The sequence below is a fragment of the Sceloporus occidentalis genome, unplaced genomic scaffold (assembly GCF_023333645.1).
Source record: "Sceloporus occidentalis isolate IW3139 unplaced genomic scaffold, rSceOcc1.0.p SCAF_2, whole genome shotgun sequence".
NCBI classification, from domain to species: domain Eukaryota; kingdom Metazoa; phylum Chordata; class Lepidosauria; order Squamata; family Phrynosomatidae; genus Sceloporus; species Sceloporus occidentalis.
In genome coordinates this window covers 95994842-96012601 of record NW_028316982.1, presented here as the reverse complement: position 1 = coordinate 96012601, position 17760 = coordinate 95994842, and the positions used below count along the sequence as shown (strand labels likewise).

The window sequence follows — 17760 nt, the reverse complement described above, 5'->3', positions numbered from 1 at the left end:
TGAGCTAGAGCCCCTGGGACCTGAACCTGTAATGGAGGAGCCAGAGCCCCTGGGGCTTGAACCTGTAATGGAGGAGCCAGAGGCTGGCCCTAGTTCTGCTGGAGCAGAGTCTATGGCCCCTCCAGAGGTTCAGCAGTCAAGTTTGCCTGGTGCCGAGGCTGTGGACATGGAGGAGGATCTGGGCAGTGTGCCTACCTTCAATGAGCGTTGAGCAGAAAGAGAGGGCCTTTGAAGATCTCGGAGGCTTTATCAGAAGCGTCTTCGTAATCAGACACAGCTGAAGGCCGGCTCCTTGCCTTCTTAAGCACCTGGAGCATGTTTGGTTCTTTGCCAGTGGATATCTGACTCTTTTAGAGGAAAGACTCTGTCTCTGGCTCCTTTGGCTTCTTGTCTTGACTACCCGGAAACCTTGACCTTGGACTGCTTTATCGACCTGCCTATCTGTTACCCTGAACCTCGGACTGTCTGACAATTCTCTTGGTAATCCCTTTTGGTAGAACTACTGTGAATCTCCAGGACTGTGTAGCTTACACTGACTTTGCTGTGCTGGGAGGGGGTTTGTTTGTTTGAGAACTAGCTGCCTTATCAGCCCTTTGGCTGCTTTCCCGGACAGGGGCACAGAAAGAAGCACCATTTTGGCGCTTCTTTCTTGCTGCACCCGGGAAGCGTGCGGTTTGGCTGCTGCGGATCCTGGACGCAGCAACCGGCAGCAGCGCGAGACCGCCCACTTTGGGCAGTCTGTAATGCGCCACTGCTTACTTTTTGCAGTCATGCTAGGAAAGAGTGAAACACACTGCAGAAGTAATCTATTTTGAAACCACTTTAAACTCCCTGGCTTAGTGTTAGAAACAATTCTGGAAACTGTAGTTTTGTGAGAGGTCTGAGGCCACAATAAACTACCCCAGTTCCCAGGATTCCTTAGCACTGAGTCAGGGCAGTTAAAGTAGTCTTAAACTGGATTATTTCTTTAGTGTGTTTTGGACTATCATCACCCTTCCCTAGCCATTTCTAGTCAAATACTTTTCTTTTTTTAAAAGCAGGTCAGATTTCTTTATCTGTTTGGTATAGACCGCTTTAGGAGAATTGCTCACTAAAACATTTAACATAGAATATAATATAACATAAAATTTATCCTAGGTAAGGTATCTTTATTCAGCTGGTTATGCATATAAATGTTAACAATTATATTTGTTAAAAATAAGTAAAATATATTTATTATTTATTAAACAGATATGACTTTCAAACTTTTTGATTCAGTTGTTTTTAAAAAATATGATTATAATTTGTTTATTACTTTTTAAATTGCATTTTAAAAATTTTAACATCACAGCTGTGTTTTATTAGTACTTTTACTTCTTTTAAAACAACAACAGGCAATATCAATAACCAAGCTGCCTTGGTTCCAGTTTGGTGAGAAAGATAAAATGAAAATCAAATAGATGAGAGATGGGAAACAGATAGTGAAGTGTCATACTGGATAAGATTCAGTGACATAGCTTATTAGGGACAGAAGGGCTGGGAAACACATTATAGCTCAGGTACAGAAGCTGTGAATGCATGCCATGTACTATGCATCAGGTTGGCAGAACGGCCTAATCACTTTCCCCCTCTTTCCTCCTCCTCTTCCAGTTTTCAATGCCTCTCTTCCAAAGAAGGGCCCTAGAATAATTTACAAAAATCAGTCATAAGACTCTCCCTTCAAGCTTATTCATAAGCCTTTGGACAGATGGGCAAAAACGGATAGTGCAGAATTGTTAATGTCTTGCAGTTAATAAACTGCAAAACGTAGGAATCTTCATTTCCGTCCTCATTCTTTATGTATGAAGGAGGTCTGCTCTTTTTGAGTGCTGTGCTTGGGAGGAGAAGGATAATGCCAGTGTATTAGCTGCAGTTGCTTTCCCTTAGCATTCATACATCTGTTAAGAGATGCCTGAACTTGGGAACGGTGACCCATACTTAATTGCACACACACATAATGAAGATTCATGGAGGCTGAGTGATGACCAAGTTACACTGAAATAGATGGCCTGGCACTCAGACTGGTAAGGAACAGGTGGAAGGGACAGAGGTGGTCACATATGCATAGTGTGACTGATATTAAGGAAGAATCACTAGACTGGAGAGGATACTTTGCTTTACGTTATTTCTATCACTGATCAGATTGATTAAAGTGGCCTTCTCCAGCGATGACCACAGCAGTGAAGTCAAAGTCAGATAAGGTCTCTGCCAACAAGGAGCTTACAATCTAAAATTCATCACAGGAATGGGAAGCAGAGATATGTAAGGAATGTGTGATTCTTTCCTATTACAAGCATGCACCAGAATGTCAGGATGCCACAACAGAGGCAAGTCGCAAAGAGGACTGCCTGAACTTGCTGTAGAATCCCTTTTATCCAGGCTTCCATTCTGCAAGGCAGTGTTGATCTCTAGGAACTCCAGCAGGGTTTCCTGAGTTAGGAGAGGACAAAGAGGGATCTGATAACATAATGGATCATAGTGCAAAGCTGACTTTCACTTGTCTCAAGAGTAATGAAGCATAAATCTCAGGAAACTGGACTCCCTTTTGTGTTTTTCCTTGGGGATGTTGGGAGGTTACATTGTCAGACTTTTTCCTCACCTAACCCAGGATTTCCCTCCTTCCTTGAGCTTGGAAGAGTGGCCTCCCAACTAGCATCCCCAGACTTTCCCAGTCAGCAGAGCCACTGAATGAGCTGGAAGAGGGATTCTGAGCTGGAAGAGGGATTCTGAGTCATTCAGCAAGTAACTTCTTTACACTCTGAGAGGCTCCTGGGAAACCACCTATTCTGAAAAGGATGGTCTTTCCTTTGAATCCTTCCCAGTGTTCTACTCTTTCCTCTTCCTCCTCACCAAACGTGACTCCCAACTTTTACAACAGCACTGATCTAAATGCAAAGATGGTTTATGGTCAAGCTTTTTTGCAGCTTTACCTCCTTTCCTCACTCTCTTCATTTTATTTTATTTGCAGTTGTCAGACTTGCTTCTGTTCATCTTCCTGGCTACACAACTGATACGGGAGAAGGATGAATTCTGGTTTGGGTGTTATTCAGAACATCACACAGTGATTTGCATACATCCCTTTTTGGATGGGAGGATCACACGGCTATTCCTTTATGCTCCATCCAAAAACCTCTCATGCTTCGCAGCTTTCAAGCCCCAGGAGAGTGTACTGCTGTTTTTTCTCACCAGAGGGAAGAAAAGGGGAGAGGAGAAGATTCAAACCACAAAGATCTAGCTACTCTCAGCTCTTGGGTGAAGAAAAAGATGGATATCCATTTCTTCCCCTTTCTCCCAAACGAGCTGAGATCAGTTGTATTTCTATGGTCTGAATTGCCTACTCCCTTTGCTCTTCCCCACAAGTAAGTGACAGCAGCAGGGGCCCCACCTGGAAATGGACAGTGAGGTTGTGGAAATACGCTGAATATGCAGATAGTATAGTATTTTGGCCATTATGTTATTGGTACTTGGCAAGACTTTGGCTTCTCTTCAAAGGCAAGGCTGGAGCTGGTCAGTGACCACCAGTCATTTTTCTGCTGCATATGCCCAACCTGGGCTACAAGTTTAGTTGCAGGTGAACAGCATTCCCCAGTGTGATGTCTTCCAGATGTTTTAGGCAGGTGGTCAGAGTGCATCCCATGGGTCACACATCTGGCCTCCAGGTGCCAAAGGGTCACAAAAATTATCTTTTTTCCCCCCCATATTTTTCTCTGCTCCAAAATGCCCTTGGTATGTGTTTGTGTGGAGGGCATTTACACCATGCTTCGAGGGGGGAAAAAACTTCTGGGAAAATGTAATTCTTGAGAGGGAATTCAAAAGATACAAAAGAAACCTAAATACAGTACCATAGATTTCTAGGTTGCAGTTCCAAGGATATAGGGCAGAAATTGGATGTCTTTTGAGGGAGCAGGATCATTATTAGAATATGTTCTATTGTTTATTCCCCTCCAAACTATTTTATCTCATTTTTTCATGGAAAATCTGTTAATCTAAATTTAGAGTAAACTATCAAAGGGCCTCCAGTGGCTGGTGACTGCTAAGTGTATTGGCTGTGTGCCTTCTTCAGGAAAAGTGACTGGGTGGGTTGTGCCATACATTTTTACTGTCCAGGTTTTTGTTTGTTTGTTTGTTTGTTCGTTCACTTATTTATAAATCAGGGACAAAGACTCACGGGAGGTTTGCCATTGCCTTACCCATGTATGTCTCATATCATGTGATTATTCCACCCAAAATATTTGCAGTATGTCCATTGTAGCTGCATACTGCAAAATATTTGGGGTGGAATAGTCACAATATGAGATATATATGTACACACAGACACACACACACTTCACTTCCTATAAGAAAGTTATTTCCAAGTAACTGTATTTTAAAACTGTAGGTACACCTCACTTTCCTGAATCTTTTGAGTCCTAGACTCTTTTCTTTTACAGACAACTAAAAGCCTTAGATGATGAACGATAATTTATTTATTTTACCCAGTAGAATATTCACAAGAAAGATGGACAAGAGTACAAATTCTAGTGTAAATGGCAGCTACCATTATTAACAATAGTGCTTTGATACGGAGTGGGCAAGAAACCAAGTTATTGGTGTTTCTCTTTTGGAAATTACCGGTAGGCATAGAGAACCCTTGTTGCAGTTTCATTAGTTGCATAAGCCCTTTAGCCAAAATTTATGCAAAGTAGATTCTAAACAAGTTAACATAATAAAACTGATAATATATAGACTAGTTTAGAGAAGGAAGGTCAACCGATGTTGTTTTGTCCTACTTAAATAGGCAACATTTTTTTAATGTACATGCAGTTTTGTTATGCCCTTCTGTCAGCACTTAATCTTATTAGGATAGGCTGACTGGTATAATTTCAACCAGATGAATATTGATTGAATACTTTTGTTTCTTATCAAAGCACTGAATAATAGAATTTCTTCAAGGTCAAGCTGAAAGGGTGTAAATATATTCCATATTAAGCTCAAGTGTCACTTCTCAAGGATAGCTTTTGCCCCTATTTTTTTTCTTCAGTATAATTAGAAATCACATAATCTCTAACTTGCAGGGTGGTAAATTCTTTCCAGTTTTGATCCTGGACAAGAAATCATATATCTACACACACACACACACACACACACACACACACACACACACACTTCTTATGTGCCAGTCCAGCATTGTAGCTTAAATGTTTAAGAAACTTCAATGTAAAAACAGTCTAGTAACCTACATTATCAATTCCTACTGAGTTTTCACTAAAAGCCAAAGGGTGCAAACCAAGGCTATCATGCTTAGGACATATCATGAAACGCCATGACTCATTAGAAAAGACAATAATGGCTGTTATAGCTGAAGATAGTGGGAAAGCAGGATCACATTATGGGTATATTGACTCAATCCCAGAAGCAACAACCCTGGCGTTGAAAGACAAGAGCAAGGTTACCTGATTTGGGCTGTTGCAAGTATATCATTCTCAGAGTTGCTGTAAGTCCAAACTGTCTTTCTAGAAAATGATAACAGTGGGCGAGACAGATGCATGGGAAAATGCTGCCCCTTTTGCTGCATAGCATTGTCGCGGCAAACAAATGGTGAGGCACCGCTGCGCAGCAAAAAAGGAGCCACCTAGAGCGGCTCCTTTTTGCAACGTTGTAAGCTCTACATCGCAGCCCTTACAACACCGCTTCCTGGCAGAGATGTGTGGACGCTCATATGCCCACACGTCATCAACACACTCCCTGTGTGGGCGATGCCAGTCAATAGTGGCACCGCCCGTACGTAATAGGGCTTGGGAACGTGCGATTGGTGCGTACTCCTGAGCCCTACTATTGCCACCAGGACACCGTTTCCTGGTGGTGTGTGCCACACCAATGACAACTAAAATGTTCATTGACTAAGATAAGGGTTAAATGGATGAATCAAAACATGTGGTCACATCTCTGTACATCCAACTGGGTCCAAGAGCAGAGAGAAGCCAATCTGGGTGAGGATCATGCCAAAATGGGGAAAAGTTGCATCCTAGGTTTTTTTTCTGTTGATAATTGACTGACTCCTCACCCCAGCCCTGAAAGGAAGGGAGTCCCTGGGTCTAGGGACCACTAAGAAGGCCCTCTTGTGTCCCCACCAATTTTGCTTGCATTGGTGGTGGGACTGAGGAGATTAGCACATTAGCTTTATCTCGATGGGATAATGGCGCATTTAATTTTCAATGCTCAGGCCCTAAAATCATTCTCACATTCACTTGTGATTTTCCTCACTTGCTGGTATTCAGGCTGTATCTGAGTCGCATTCGCCCTGGCATAAGTAAATACAGTAACACCTGTTTTGAAAATTAAATGTGCCTTTTATCCTATCAGGGATAAGACGCTTTAAAGCCAATGCACTAATCTCCTGAGAGAAGGGCATGTCCTATGATCTTAGGGCCTGAGCAGGCACCTACAGGGAGATACGGTCTTTCAGATAGCCTGGACCTGAGCCATATGTGGCTTTATAGCTCATAACCAACAATTTGAATTTTGCCCAGAAACAAACTGAGAGTCAGTGGAGCTGTTTTAACAGGGGAGTAGTATGGTCCCTGCAGTCTGTCACATTTAACACTCTAGCGGCAGCTCTCTCAACTAGCTGAAGTTTCTGAACAGTCTTCAAAGGGAGCGTCCCCTTAGTGAAGCAGAGGTCTATGACAGCAGCTACAATCTGCTGTAGTTATGCAGCCAGTAATTTTTATTTTTTTGCTCTTACGATTTTGATCTGTGAGATTTACATCAGGTAGTGAAATTTAAAGAAGCCATATAGCATCCGCTTCGATCCTAAAATCCAGCTAGGGTTGGGCATACATTTCTCCGAGTATAAATGGAACATAGCTCAGTCTATTTTAATTCTGTGCTTGACAGAAGCCCTCCCTACTACTGTCCTCAGTTTCCTAACCCACCAAGATAGTGCATCAGTAGCAAAGAGGTGCTACAGTGAAGTCTGATGCTGTAATGCTGACAATAAGCATCTTGCAGAACTATCCAAAAATGCTGGAGACCTGGGCAATGTAACTCATTGGTTTTTGACGTTCTTGAGCAATTCTGTATATCCTTGCTGCAACAACAGCATCCCTTGATAAGTGAGGAATCAGTGACGACCAATGTCAGGCACGTGGGAGGGTCCCAGATCATTTTTTATCTGATTTAGATGCAGAATTACTTGTCAAACTGTGTGCAGGACTTTTTAGGAAAATATCCAAGGTATCCATATTCATTTCCAGAACATTGGAGAAAGTGGTATACATGTCGCAACTGAAGCTCACAGTTTCATTAGACCACACAGATATGATACAAAAATTTTTTTTTTACAACTAAGCCCATTTTTTTACAACTAAGCCCATTCCTATATGCCATACACCTATGTAAACATATCTACATTTGCATGCCTTCATCTTAAGTCTTTGTTGTAGGTACATCTCTCCCTGCAACAAGATCCCCCAAGGGGAAGCTTAATTTTTCTGTAATGTCATGAATGACACTATTCAGTTGGGGGTAAATTTCCTCCTTCACTCCTGTTCCTCTTTCTTTCTTTCTTTCTTTCTTTCTTTCTTTCATTCATCATTGTAAAGTATTGATAGTGTGTCAGAGTCCAGCTTTTATGCAAAACAAACAGACAATAAGGAGGAATTGAAGGAGCTTGTTGAAAGTAGCACAAATCAGATGATAAAGTATAGCTCTATCACAACACAAATCCATATTCTTACAAAATTGAAAGCAACTCATGATGATCCTTGAGACCTTTGCTGAATGGTTTCTTGGTTGCTTCACAATCTCTAGAATGCCACTGGTTGACATGTAACACTTTTCTTTGCAAACACCCATCCTTTGGGATACTCTCTCCCTCGTGCACTTCAAATCAAAAAGTTTGTGAAATTTTAAATGCCTCTTTAAAATCTTATTTATTTATTTAAGTAAACTTTCTTTTACTTAGGACAATCATGTCCCTTTCTCTGTTTATATATTGTTCCTCATGCATTTCTAATGTTTTTCATTTTTTTAAAAAACTTGTCATTTAAAAACTGCTTTTAAATTGTTTTGTCTTGGTTTGTATTTTATAATATATACCCTTAACTGTAGCTGCTTAAAGATTTTATTATATTAAGTGCCATTTGAACGTCATGTAATACAAATAAACAAATATTGAAAGTAGCAGTGGGAATCATAACAAATCCATGTTTTGCTTTTTCAGGCAGAACAGGACAATGGTCACCCTCTTCCAGTATTTGCCAATCTACATATTGAAGTTCTAGATGAAAATAACCAGAAACCTTACTTCACAGAATCAACATATGAAGGGTTTATATTAGAATCGTCCCCTGTGGGTACAACTATCTCACACAGTCAGAATCTGACATCTCCGCTGCAAATCATAGCTTTGGATAATGATATAGAAGAGGTTTGTATTGATTTGTATCATTAAAATATTCTATATGCACACTGGAAATGTTCTTTTTGTCCACTGATAGTACGTAGTTTAACTGCTTCCATCATAATTGTGTGTCCATTTACATTGCATGATTATAGCACTATATTCCACTTATGGCTATACCCTATGGAGTCTTGGGATTTTGTAGTTTGATGATCCACAAGAGCTCTCTGGCTGAGAAGTTTAAATACTCTTCTCAAAACTGTAGTTCCTAGAATTCCATAGGGTATTACAATGGCAGTTAAAGTGGAATGACAGTACTATAATTCTGTGGTATAAATAGACCCACAGTGTCATCATTGCATGTGTTATGGGAATGGAATAAGCATAGATTTCAGAATTTTCAGAGACATTTCTGAACAGCTTGTCCTCCTACTGCATTCCTTTAGAAGAAACACTGTTTCCAGTTAATCACATCCTTCTAGGGTCCACTGTGCACACAATGAAATATTTTCTCTAATGGCTTTTGCAACTGAAGTGTTTTGAGTCCAGACTCAAATGGAAGTAATGAAAATGTGTAGTGGCTGTGAAACAGACCTGTTTTGTTAGTTTAAGCTGCTGGACCAGTCAGGGAGGAATAAAGAACAAAACTTAACAAGTTTGATTCACCATTGGGAGAAATATCTCCCATCCATTATAGTCCAAATAGATTCTTTTGCTGTATTGATGGAAATGAAAATAACTTGCATTGTGGAGAAGAGAGGTGTAGATCATGTCCCTGCTTCTTACTATAAAATCTTAAGAAATGTAATGCCTCCGAATGGGGGGAATGTCTCTGGAAGTCCCAAGATTTGTTTCTGTACAAATTTTATTTTGGAGGTGCTCCTGGAGTTCTCCTCATTCAAAATAATTTCCTGGGAGTCTCCAGCACTACCAAAGACTTTTCATTCCAGTGCCCCAGGTTGATGTAAATTGTGCTTGTATGTATGTTCTTTCTGTTTTGAAATCAGCAAAGACAGCTACTGTCAAGCAAACTCAACTATTGTTTCCAGGACACATATTGAACAGAGATCATGAGGGAAAGAGGAATATAAGCATGAAAACAAAATGGCCCTAATGCTTAACTAGTGTAATATTGTTAAAGTACTTGAGCACATTTACCATAATTCCTAAATAGTAATAATAATGGCTCGATTGAAATTGGTGCAAATCAGTTTCTGAAATGTTTCATGAGACTGGATGACTTATGATCAGAAGGGAGGGAAGTGCAGGAAGGACAGAGACAAAGAAGTTAGCAATATTTGAAGAAGAAACTGGATGTAAACTCATGAATATGCAGGTACAAAATGAATTGGGAACATTTTGCACCCTGTCCTACAGATCATAGAATAGGCTCAAATGGCTAGTTGCAAAGGACATGGCCACTGTAGTTTTAAGAGTTACACATAAGACATGCACCTAAATGTGCAATAATGAGGAAAGCTGATGTTCTAATGTTTTAATTCATATTGTTTGGTTTCCAACAAGTTTCCACTCTCCTCTGCATTGTGCAAGATTTTTCAGATCAGCATACATTTCCCCTTTCTTTTCTTCAGTATACTTTTTAATATAATGTAACTGTATCTAGATCCTCCCTCTTCTTATTCCCCTTCCTCCCTTCTCCCCTAATGTCTTAAGACGTTCTCTGTCACATTTGATGTGTGCCTGTTAGCAGAGAAGAGCTATCAACTGCTGATATTCTTTCTGAAATCCTTTGCATGTCGGCATTTCAGAATGGTGGGACACACTAAAAGGTCCATTCTGAAAGTGTGTATAATAAACAGCAGTTAGTAATTTTGTGACCACTCAGCCTCAAAGGAAACCCAATAAAATTTTGGAAGCCCAAGAAAATGAAACAAACGTGCTTAGAATTTCATCTGCAATTTGAACTTGTGAAAATACATATCCCAAAAAATAGCTTGTGATGTATCGTACAAAATAGGTGGTTGTTCAAAGAATGCAAAAGCAGAACTTTCATCACTTTCTGGTACTTGTTTTTCATTAGAAAAAAACTGGTCATGGACTATACGGGTCCTTTCAATGATGTTAGTAGTTCAGTAGTTCAAATATAAGCTTAATTCCCTCTCACTGAATGAATGGACTGGCCTCACCACACACACTCCACCAGGTCTTTCAGAGGAATGTTGACTGCCACCATCTTCTGCAGGTTTGGTAGCTATTACTCCAGCAGTTCCTGCAGCTGCCTGAATTCAGGTATCATGATCTTCAAAAGCATAGATATGTAGAAATAGTTCACCAGATGGAGCAACCCTTCATATAGCGGCTTTAGCCATGTCTGTGTGATATGGTGATAGCTATTTGTTCAACCTGTATGCAGAAAATGTGATAAGAAAAGCAGGATTAGTTTCAGAAGAAGGAGGAGTGAAGATAGAAGGAAGAAACATGCTTGGATATGCGGACAATGCCATATTACTAGTGGACAATATCACAGATTTAGAACAATTACTAAGGAAAATCAGAGATGAAAGTAGCATATATTTATATTCAGGCTGAATAGACAATAAGGTTAGGAAAGGTGGAGGGCAGTAGAAAGAGAGGAAGACCACACATCAGATCACTAGACTCAGTCATGGGCCTGAATTTACAAGACTTAGGGAGAACAGTGGAGGTAGGGGCTTGGAGATGTTTCATCCACAAGATTGCCATGAGTTGGGGCTGACTCGAGGACAGTTAACAACAGCAACAGCATCAGATGGTGACTTCACCCAACATAAACTTATGGCCCATTATACTGCAGGGAGTTCATTCTACCACTACTATGTGAGGTACACCTCTTTATACTCGGACTATGTGCCACCAGTGCAGACAATATCATAGTAAGTTGAGGTGACTTCTCAAATGCCTTGACTTCTGTGTCTGGTGTTACACAGGTTTCAAGCCTGTGGTTTGTTTTGCATCTTGAAATCAGATTTTACAGTAGGATTCTTCTTAGTGTGCTAACCAGATTATTTTTTTTAGCTTGCTGAATTTAGATGATACTGGTTTTGATGCTTCTCACATGTATTGACTTCCAAAAGAATGTTGTATATTTTCTGAGACAAATCCAAAGACCTAAGAAGTTGGTTCTGCATATGAGGAGGTGAAAGGAAACAAAATGTCTTCCCATTTCTTTAACACTGTGGAGAAGACTTAGGAATGCATGCACTTAACCCATTTTGGGCCAGACAACATTATATCTTCCACTTCCTCCCTATTGCCTTTCTAGTCTTTCTCACAGTTGGGTTGAGACATTATTTGACTAGTTATACCCTGAAAATCGCATCCCATACAAATCATCATTTTTATTTATTTATTTATTTTTAATAAAAGCAATACAGCATCAGAAGAAATATTCCATCAACAGAAAAATAGCAATTTTGCTGACAATGGGAAAGTTCTAACAGACATTTGTAATCAGGTATGAGTGTTAGCTGAATTTCACACTATGCTGTTATAGTGCTCATTCCACTTTAACTGCCGTGAATGCCTGCTGTGGAATCCTGGGATTTGCAATTTAGAAAAGGCATTTGGAATTCTCAGCCAGAGAGCTCTTAGGCCTCACTGAGCTACACATCCCAGAATTCCACAGGAGGCAGTCATAGCAGTAAAAGTTGGAAATTAGCACTATGACAATAGTTTCTGTTCAAACTTGTAATTGCTAGAACAAAGAAAGTGAACAATCTTGTTAATGAAAGCTTTTGATAGTCTACAGCTCCTTTGACTTTAATTAGTCTCATTTCAATGGTAAGTATTAGAGGGATTCCAGGCACATAGTTTTACTGTTTATTCTCATTTTATTTTGTTTTGCTTTTGCTTTTTAGGTTCCACCAGGTGCCAGCCCTGTAGGTATCTTTAGGTGTTTAGATTCTCCCTGAGTTTCCTGATCTATTTTCTTCCTGTTTAACCTCTGCTCTTTAAGAAAGCTTTTTTAAAATGAATTTTAAAATGAATTGCCTTTGCTGGAAAAAAAATTAAGTCATCAGAGTGTCAAGTCATTAGGGTATCTGATAAGCATTTTAAAAAACTTGTTAATTAAAGAAAAACCCTCTCAAATCACTTGTTAAAGTGAGTTTTATAATTCTGTGTACTTTTGTTTTTGTGATAGAAATATATTTTCTATTTTTGTAATCAAATGCTATCAACATTCATTTTCTTCCATGGGAAATAAAAATGGATAAATTTGGATTTTAATAATTACTTTATTAAGAATATTCATGTGTAGTTTTGTACTGTTCATTTCCCTTTTCTTCTCCTCAGTGAGTTACACAGAGAGGAAGCATAAGTGAACAGTTTCCTTTATATTTTCTCTGAAGCTTCTTTGACAAAGAAGCATGAACCAGTCATATTTTCTGTCTGCTTCATGGTCAAAACCATCATCTTTCTCTTAGGTTGTTTTCACATATTGCACACCTTTAAGTGTCTCTTCCACCATCTGTGTGCACTTTGCAGTGCATCCTTCAGCACTATTGACCTAAAGCTGAATGTGGAAGAGAACAAGCTTGAAAACCCCTGATGCATTATGTGTGAAAAATAACCTTTTCCTTTCCCCTGGTTTGCTGTTTTTATTCCATACTGTTGCAGTGGTGTTGTTATGCCTGTTGGAGCATGGGTTACTGCAGGCACTCCCTTTTGAATTATCTTTAAATCTCTAATCATATAATTAGTGAAAAGAAAGGTTATTACATGAACCAATATTTAAAAAGTTTTTTTATAATACATATTGGAAAAATCCATGAAAGATCAATGTTATTACTTGCAGGGAGGCAAGATATTAATACTTTTGGATAGAGGAAGTTTTGATGGTGCGGCTTTTCATCCTGAAAATTGGTTGTGTGAAATCAGCCCTGTATTGCTCAACACAGCTGGCTTGCTGCCCAGGAGCCTGATGGCTTTCAGTTATCACAGCATGCTTCACAATAGCATTGCAGAAATACTGTTTCATAAGGTTTGGCCTTGTGAGCACAGTCTTTTCCTACTGCTGCAGCAGCAATGCAAGGTGCTACTTTATTTATTCAGAAACATAAAGGATGAAATCCTGTTGGGGCAGGACACAGGCATAACTCCTGATTACACTACAAGCTGAAATCTTTAAGTGTTTGCATAAAGAGTTATCCAATAGCTCTTACATACGTGGTTCCCCATTCACCTGCCTTAGCTGCTGGCTAGGCATTCAGGAATAGCTACACACACACACACATATACACACAGAGAGAGGAACATCAACCAGCACAGCAACCAGAAGGACCACTATAATGTTCCCACCACCTTTACAAGCAGAATTTTATATTGCTCTGGTGTTGAACAGGATCTTGGCTAAAGTTTCCACTCAACCCAATGCTCTGACAAATCAGTCTGAAGGGTTGTCTGTTTCTTAAACAGCCCCTCCCCACAACTGCTATTGGATACCTTGAAGGTCTGTGATTTCATTCCTGTAGTCACTCTGCTGATACAGATCATAACTATTGTATATAGTGGCATATTTATCACCTCTTGGTTGACTGTTTCATAAGACTGATGAGTCTCTCTGTGCTTAACTAGGCTAGTCTCTTCCCTGTTTTGGTATGTCTCTTCCCTATTTATGTAGCCATTAATTATGTATGAGAGAACTGTTTCAATTAAACTGCTGAGCTCCATCATGTGGTTTGACAAAGGAGTGATTTTGAAAATCAAGGTAGTTCTGTTCTGTCTCCAGGCAATGGGGATCCTCCCCCCACCACACACATAGAGAAAACAAAAGATCCTTCACTTTGCATCTTAGTGAATGGCTTGTTTGGTTGCACAAAAGGAGATGCCTCCGTCTTTTGTTTTATAGGGCACAAGCAACAGCCCCATACCAATTGCCAGTGTGTCAAAGCTTTTGTGCTGTCCCTATTGCATTAAGCATACTGGCAGCTTTCTCAAGACCTTCAATACAAGCAGATGCTTCGAATAATAAATTACCATCTTTCCATTGCTGAGTTAAAAACCCTCATTGTAAAAACTGCCTTTTGTGGTGAATATGTTATCAGCAAATGGTGTAATTCTTTTTACCATGGGGTTTTGTTCATCTGGCAGGTGGATGGAGCCTTCACCTTGCCTCTGCTTTTCAAAGTTTGTCACTGAAATAATTGCTAAAATGCCTAATTGCCAAAAGAACGCTTACGATCAAAGTTTGAATTGAGTGGAGAAAGAAGGATTTCTCCAGCATTTCTGTTTAAAGATAAAATAGTGAGGTGAGGGCAAGACCTGCCTTCCCAGCACCTCCTTCCAATTCAAGCAAGCATTGTAAACCTAGAAATGTAGGAATTGCATTTTTCTTCTCATTTTCATTGACAGTCAGTATAGTTAGCACTATCATTAAAACAGCCTGTGTATGTATTATGATTATACATTTGAGAATCTAATAACCATTCTCTTTGTTTCTCTTTGAAGACAAAGGACCCTTTGCTCCATCTTTTCCTAAATGACTACAATACGTTTTTCACTGTGACTCAGACTGGAATAATCCGCTACCTCACCTTACTCCAGCCAGTTGACAGGGAACTCCAACAGTTATACACCTTTTCGGTAAGCAATAGGGTACAATAGATAAGCAACTTCTTTTAATGCATTTTTTCCAGATATTGCAGACCGTTAACTGTTGAAAAATAAATATATTTTCAGTTGAAATTAAAATGGTTACATATTTTAGGAATACTATTTCACAAGAGCACAAAATGAAAAGAGGCCTCGAAATCTATCTAGTCCAACCCACAGTTCAATGCAGAGAATCCAGTGCTGGAGTGAATTCATAAGATGGCTGCCCAGCATCTAGTGGAAGAATTCTAGTAAGGGAGAGCTCTGTAGTGCCACAACAAACTACAGATCCCAGGATTTCATAGCATTGATCCATGGCAGTTAAACATTTGTCAAACTGCCTTATTTCTACAGTGCAGATGCAGCCTAAGGAAGCTGTCAAGATGTGTTTGCAGATGACCATTGTTCCTATTTAACTGAGTGTGTTGGAAGTTGTGTCATGCCAAACTCTAATGGGGAGTTCATCTGGTAGTCGGGGCTGTAGCTCACTGGGGAGAGGGGGAATCAGAACATTACACCCTAATAAGAATTGTGCTTCCCAAATCATTTCCCCCCTTAACTCTCCAAATTTCTAGCACTGCAGACAGACAATGAGACATTGGAAGTTTTTAAAACCTAGAATGCATACTTGATGTTTTTGTCATTTTCTTGGTAACTTTGCTGCCCAAATGGTATTTCTAAAAGCTTAGTTGAAATTTTAAGTTACTGGAATACTAGAAATTTGGAGATTGAAGGGAAAGTTCATTTCATTAGAGGGCAGAATTATTATTTGGGGACTAATGCCCTCATTATTTGGAGAGTAATCGCCACTCCGTGTACTGTCGCCTCTCCAAGTCTGCAGACTTGAGATCTGTGGACTTAAAACTCCATGAAGGAGTGGCCGCTATTAATGCCAGTGGGGTGCATGCCATGGCACGCGACTCACATGCACGCATGCACCCCATTCAAGCCTGGGGCTTGAATGTGTGTGAACTTTGGACTCACTGGGGGGGGGGGGGGGAGGGTCAGAACAGATCCCCTGTGAGCTCCAAGGGCCAAGTGTACATATCTAATTATTATTTTAGGACTAATGCCCTCATTATTTGGGGAGTAATCCTCACACCATATACGTGCTGCTAGTAACCTAACCTATAATGGACAAAGAGTCTCAAAAACCAAAAACATGACTCTCTAACAGAAGGGAATTTTCCCCCTATAGTACATTATTAGATTCAATTCAAAAGTGAAATATTTTGAGGAAAATTCTAAGGGGAATTATTTTGTAACTGTTGTGCCTGCCACATGTGCATACATGTATGTGTGTTTGTGCACACAAGAGAGAGAAAGCACAATATATAAGAAGCAATAAAAATCAAATCATTTGAAATAATACGTTCACCTAGCTGTACTGTTTTTCTTAAATATTTTCTTATGTTGTCTTTCTGTTTTGAAGATGACAGCTTCTGATGGTGTGCAAGAAAGCCTACCAGTCACAGTCAATATTGTTGTGATTGATGCAAATGATAACTCCCCAACTTTCTCTAACATATCATATAATGTCAAGATTTACACAGACATGAGGCCTGGAGAAAGTGTAATCAAGGTAAATGAATGGTTTATTACTTTTATTTTTCAACATATTAATCTATGAAACCTGTAAGAGGACAGACTAAAAAAATGGTCTGGACAAATGAAGCACATCTTTAGGAACCTGATTGTTGCCATGATTTAGGGTGCTTATCTTCTGAAATACAGAACATCTGATGGTGGGTTGGGTAGTTGGCTGCTGTGCTTCCCTGCTGAACTGCTGCTTCATTGACTCATCCCAGACAAGCTGTAACTCTCCCCACCCCCCAACATGGCACTTCTCCAAAACCTGACAAAGTCTTGCGGTAGCAAAATCAGCAGATGCTTTGGGCCAAACGTTAGACTATGGCTGTCTCTATCATTTGATTATTCTTTCAGATAGACATATGTTTAGTACAACAAGAGAATACTTATGGTAGTGGTGTTACTTAATGTACCATCACCAAGAACAACTACTTCATCATCTCCACTCTCTTACTTCTGTTTCAAGTTTCCCAGCGTTCTCAGGTGAATTAGTTTTATTCCATCAGTGCCCCTGTACAAGCAGCTTGGCAGCATGTTGGGACCATCACTGGGTTTGTATAGAGAATGCACTCATGAAGTTTATGGGAACTGTTCCTTTGTGCGTTATGGCTATTCACAAGGGCATCCTGAAAAGTAATGGCATGATCGCACAGACAGAAAATAATACCAATTCAAACTGTGTTTTAAATGCTCAGTTCTGTTTTGTATTACATTCATTTTGGATTAATCTTGGGCGTTCACATACCCCTCTTGGGCCGTCACATATCCCTATCTCATTGTCTTGCTATTGTAGAATGAGTACAGATTTATTTATTTATTTATTTATTTATTTATTTATGGTATTTATATCCTACTTTTTCCCCAAAATGGGATTTGTATCACTGAATGGCCTAATGAATTTTTATTTGTGACTAACAGTCCAGTCTTGAGTGTGTATATTCAAACATCATCCCACTATTTCCAATTCCCAAATAGATGGGCCCAGGATGACATTGACAAGGTTTCAGAGTACTTCCAGATGCAGTTTTTATTGTGTAGTGGCCTTTTCTAAAAAGTGGAGTTTTAGTAGAGGTCCAAACTTACCATCTTCCTCTTCTTTTTCTTCACTTGTAAAATGGATATAAGCATATTAAAACAATTTAAAACGGTAAAAATAATTGTAAGCAGACAGTAATAGA

General features: G+C 39.6%; 1 protein-coding gene across 5 annotated transcripts in view; it reads left to right on the top strand.

Moving 5' to 3' along the window:
* The window catches only part of LOC149318735 (protocadherin-15-like), a 952040-nt gene that overhangs the window by 685904 nt on the left and 248376 nt on the right, over window positions 1-17760 (top strand). For all 5 annotated transcript variants that reach the window (XM_089510367.1, XM_089510370.1, XM_089510366.1 and 2 more), the window contains 3 exons: window positions 8222-8428; window positions 14849-14983; window positions 16425-16574. In XM_089510367.1, the coding sequence (XP_089366493.1) occupies window positions 8222-8428; window positions 14849-14983; window positions 16425-16574 (492 nt within the window). The remainder of the gene's footprint in view (window positions 1-8221; window positions 8429-14848; window positions 14984-16424; window positions 16575-17760) is intronic.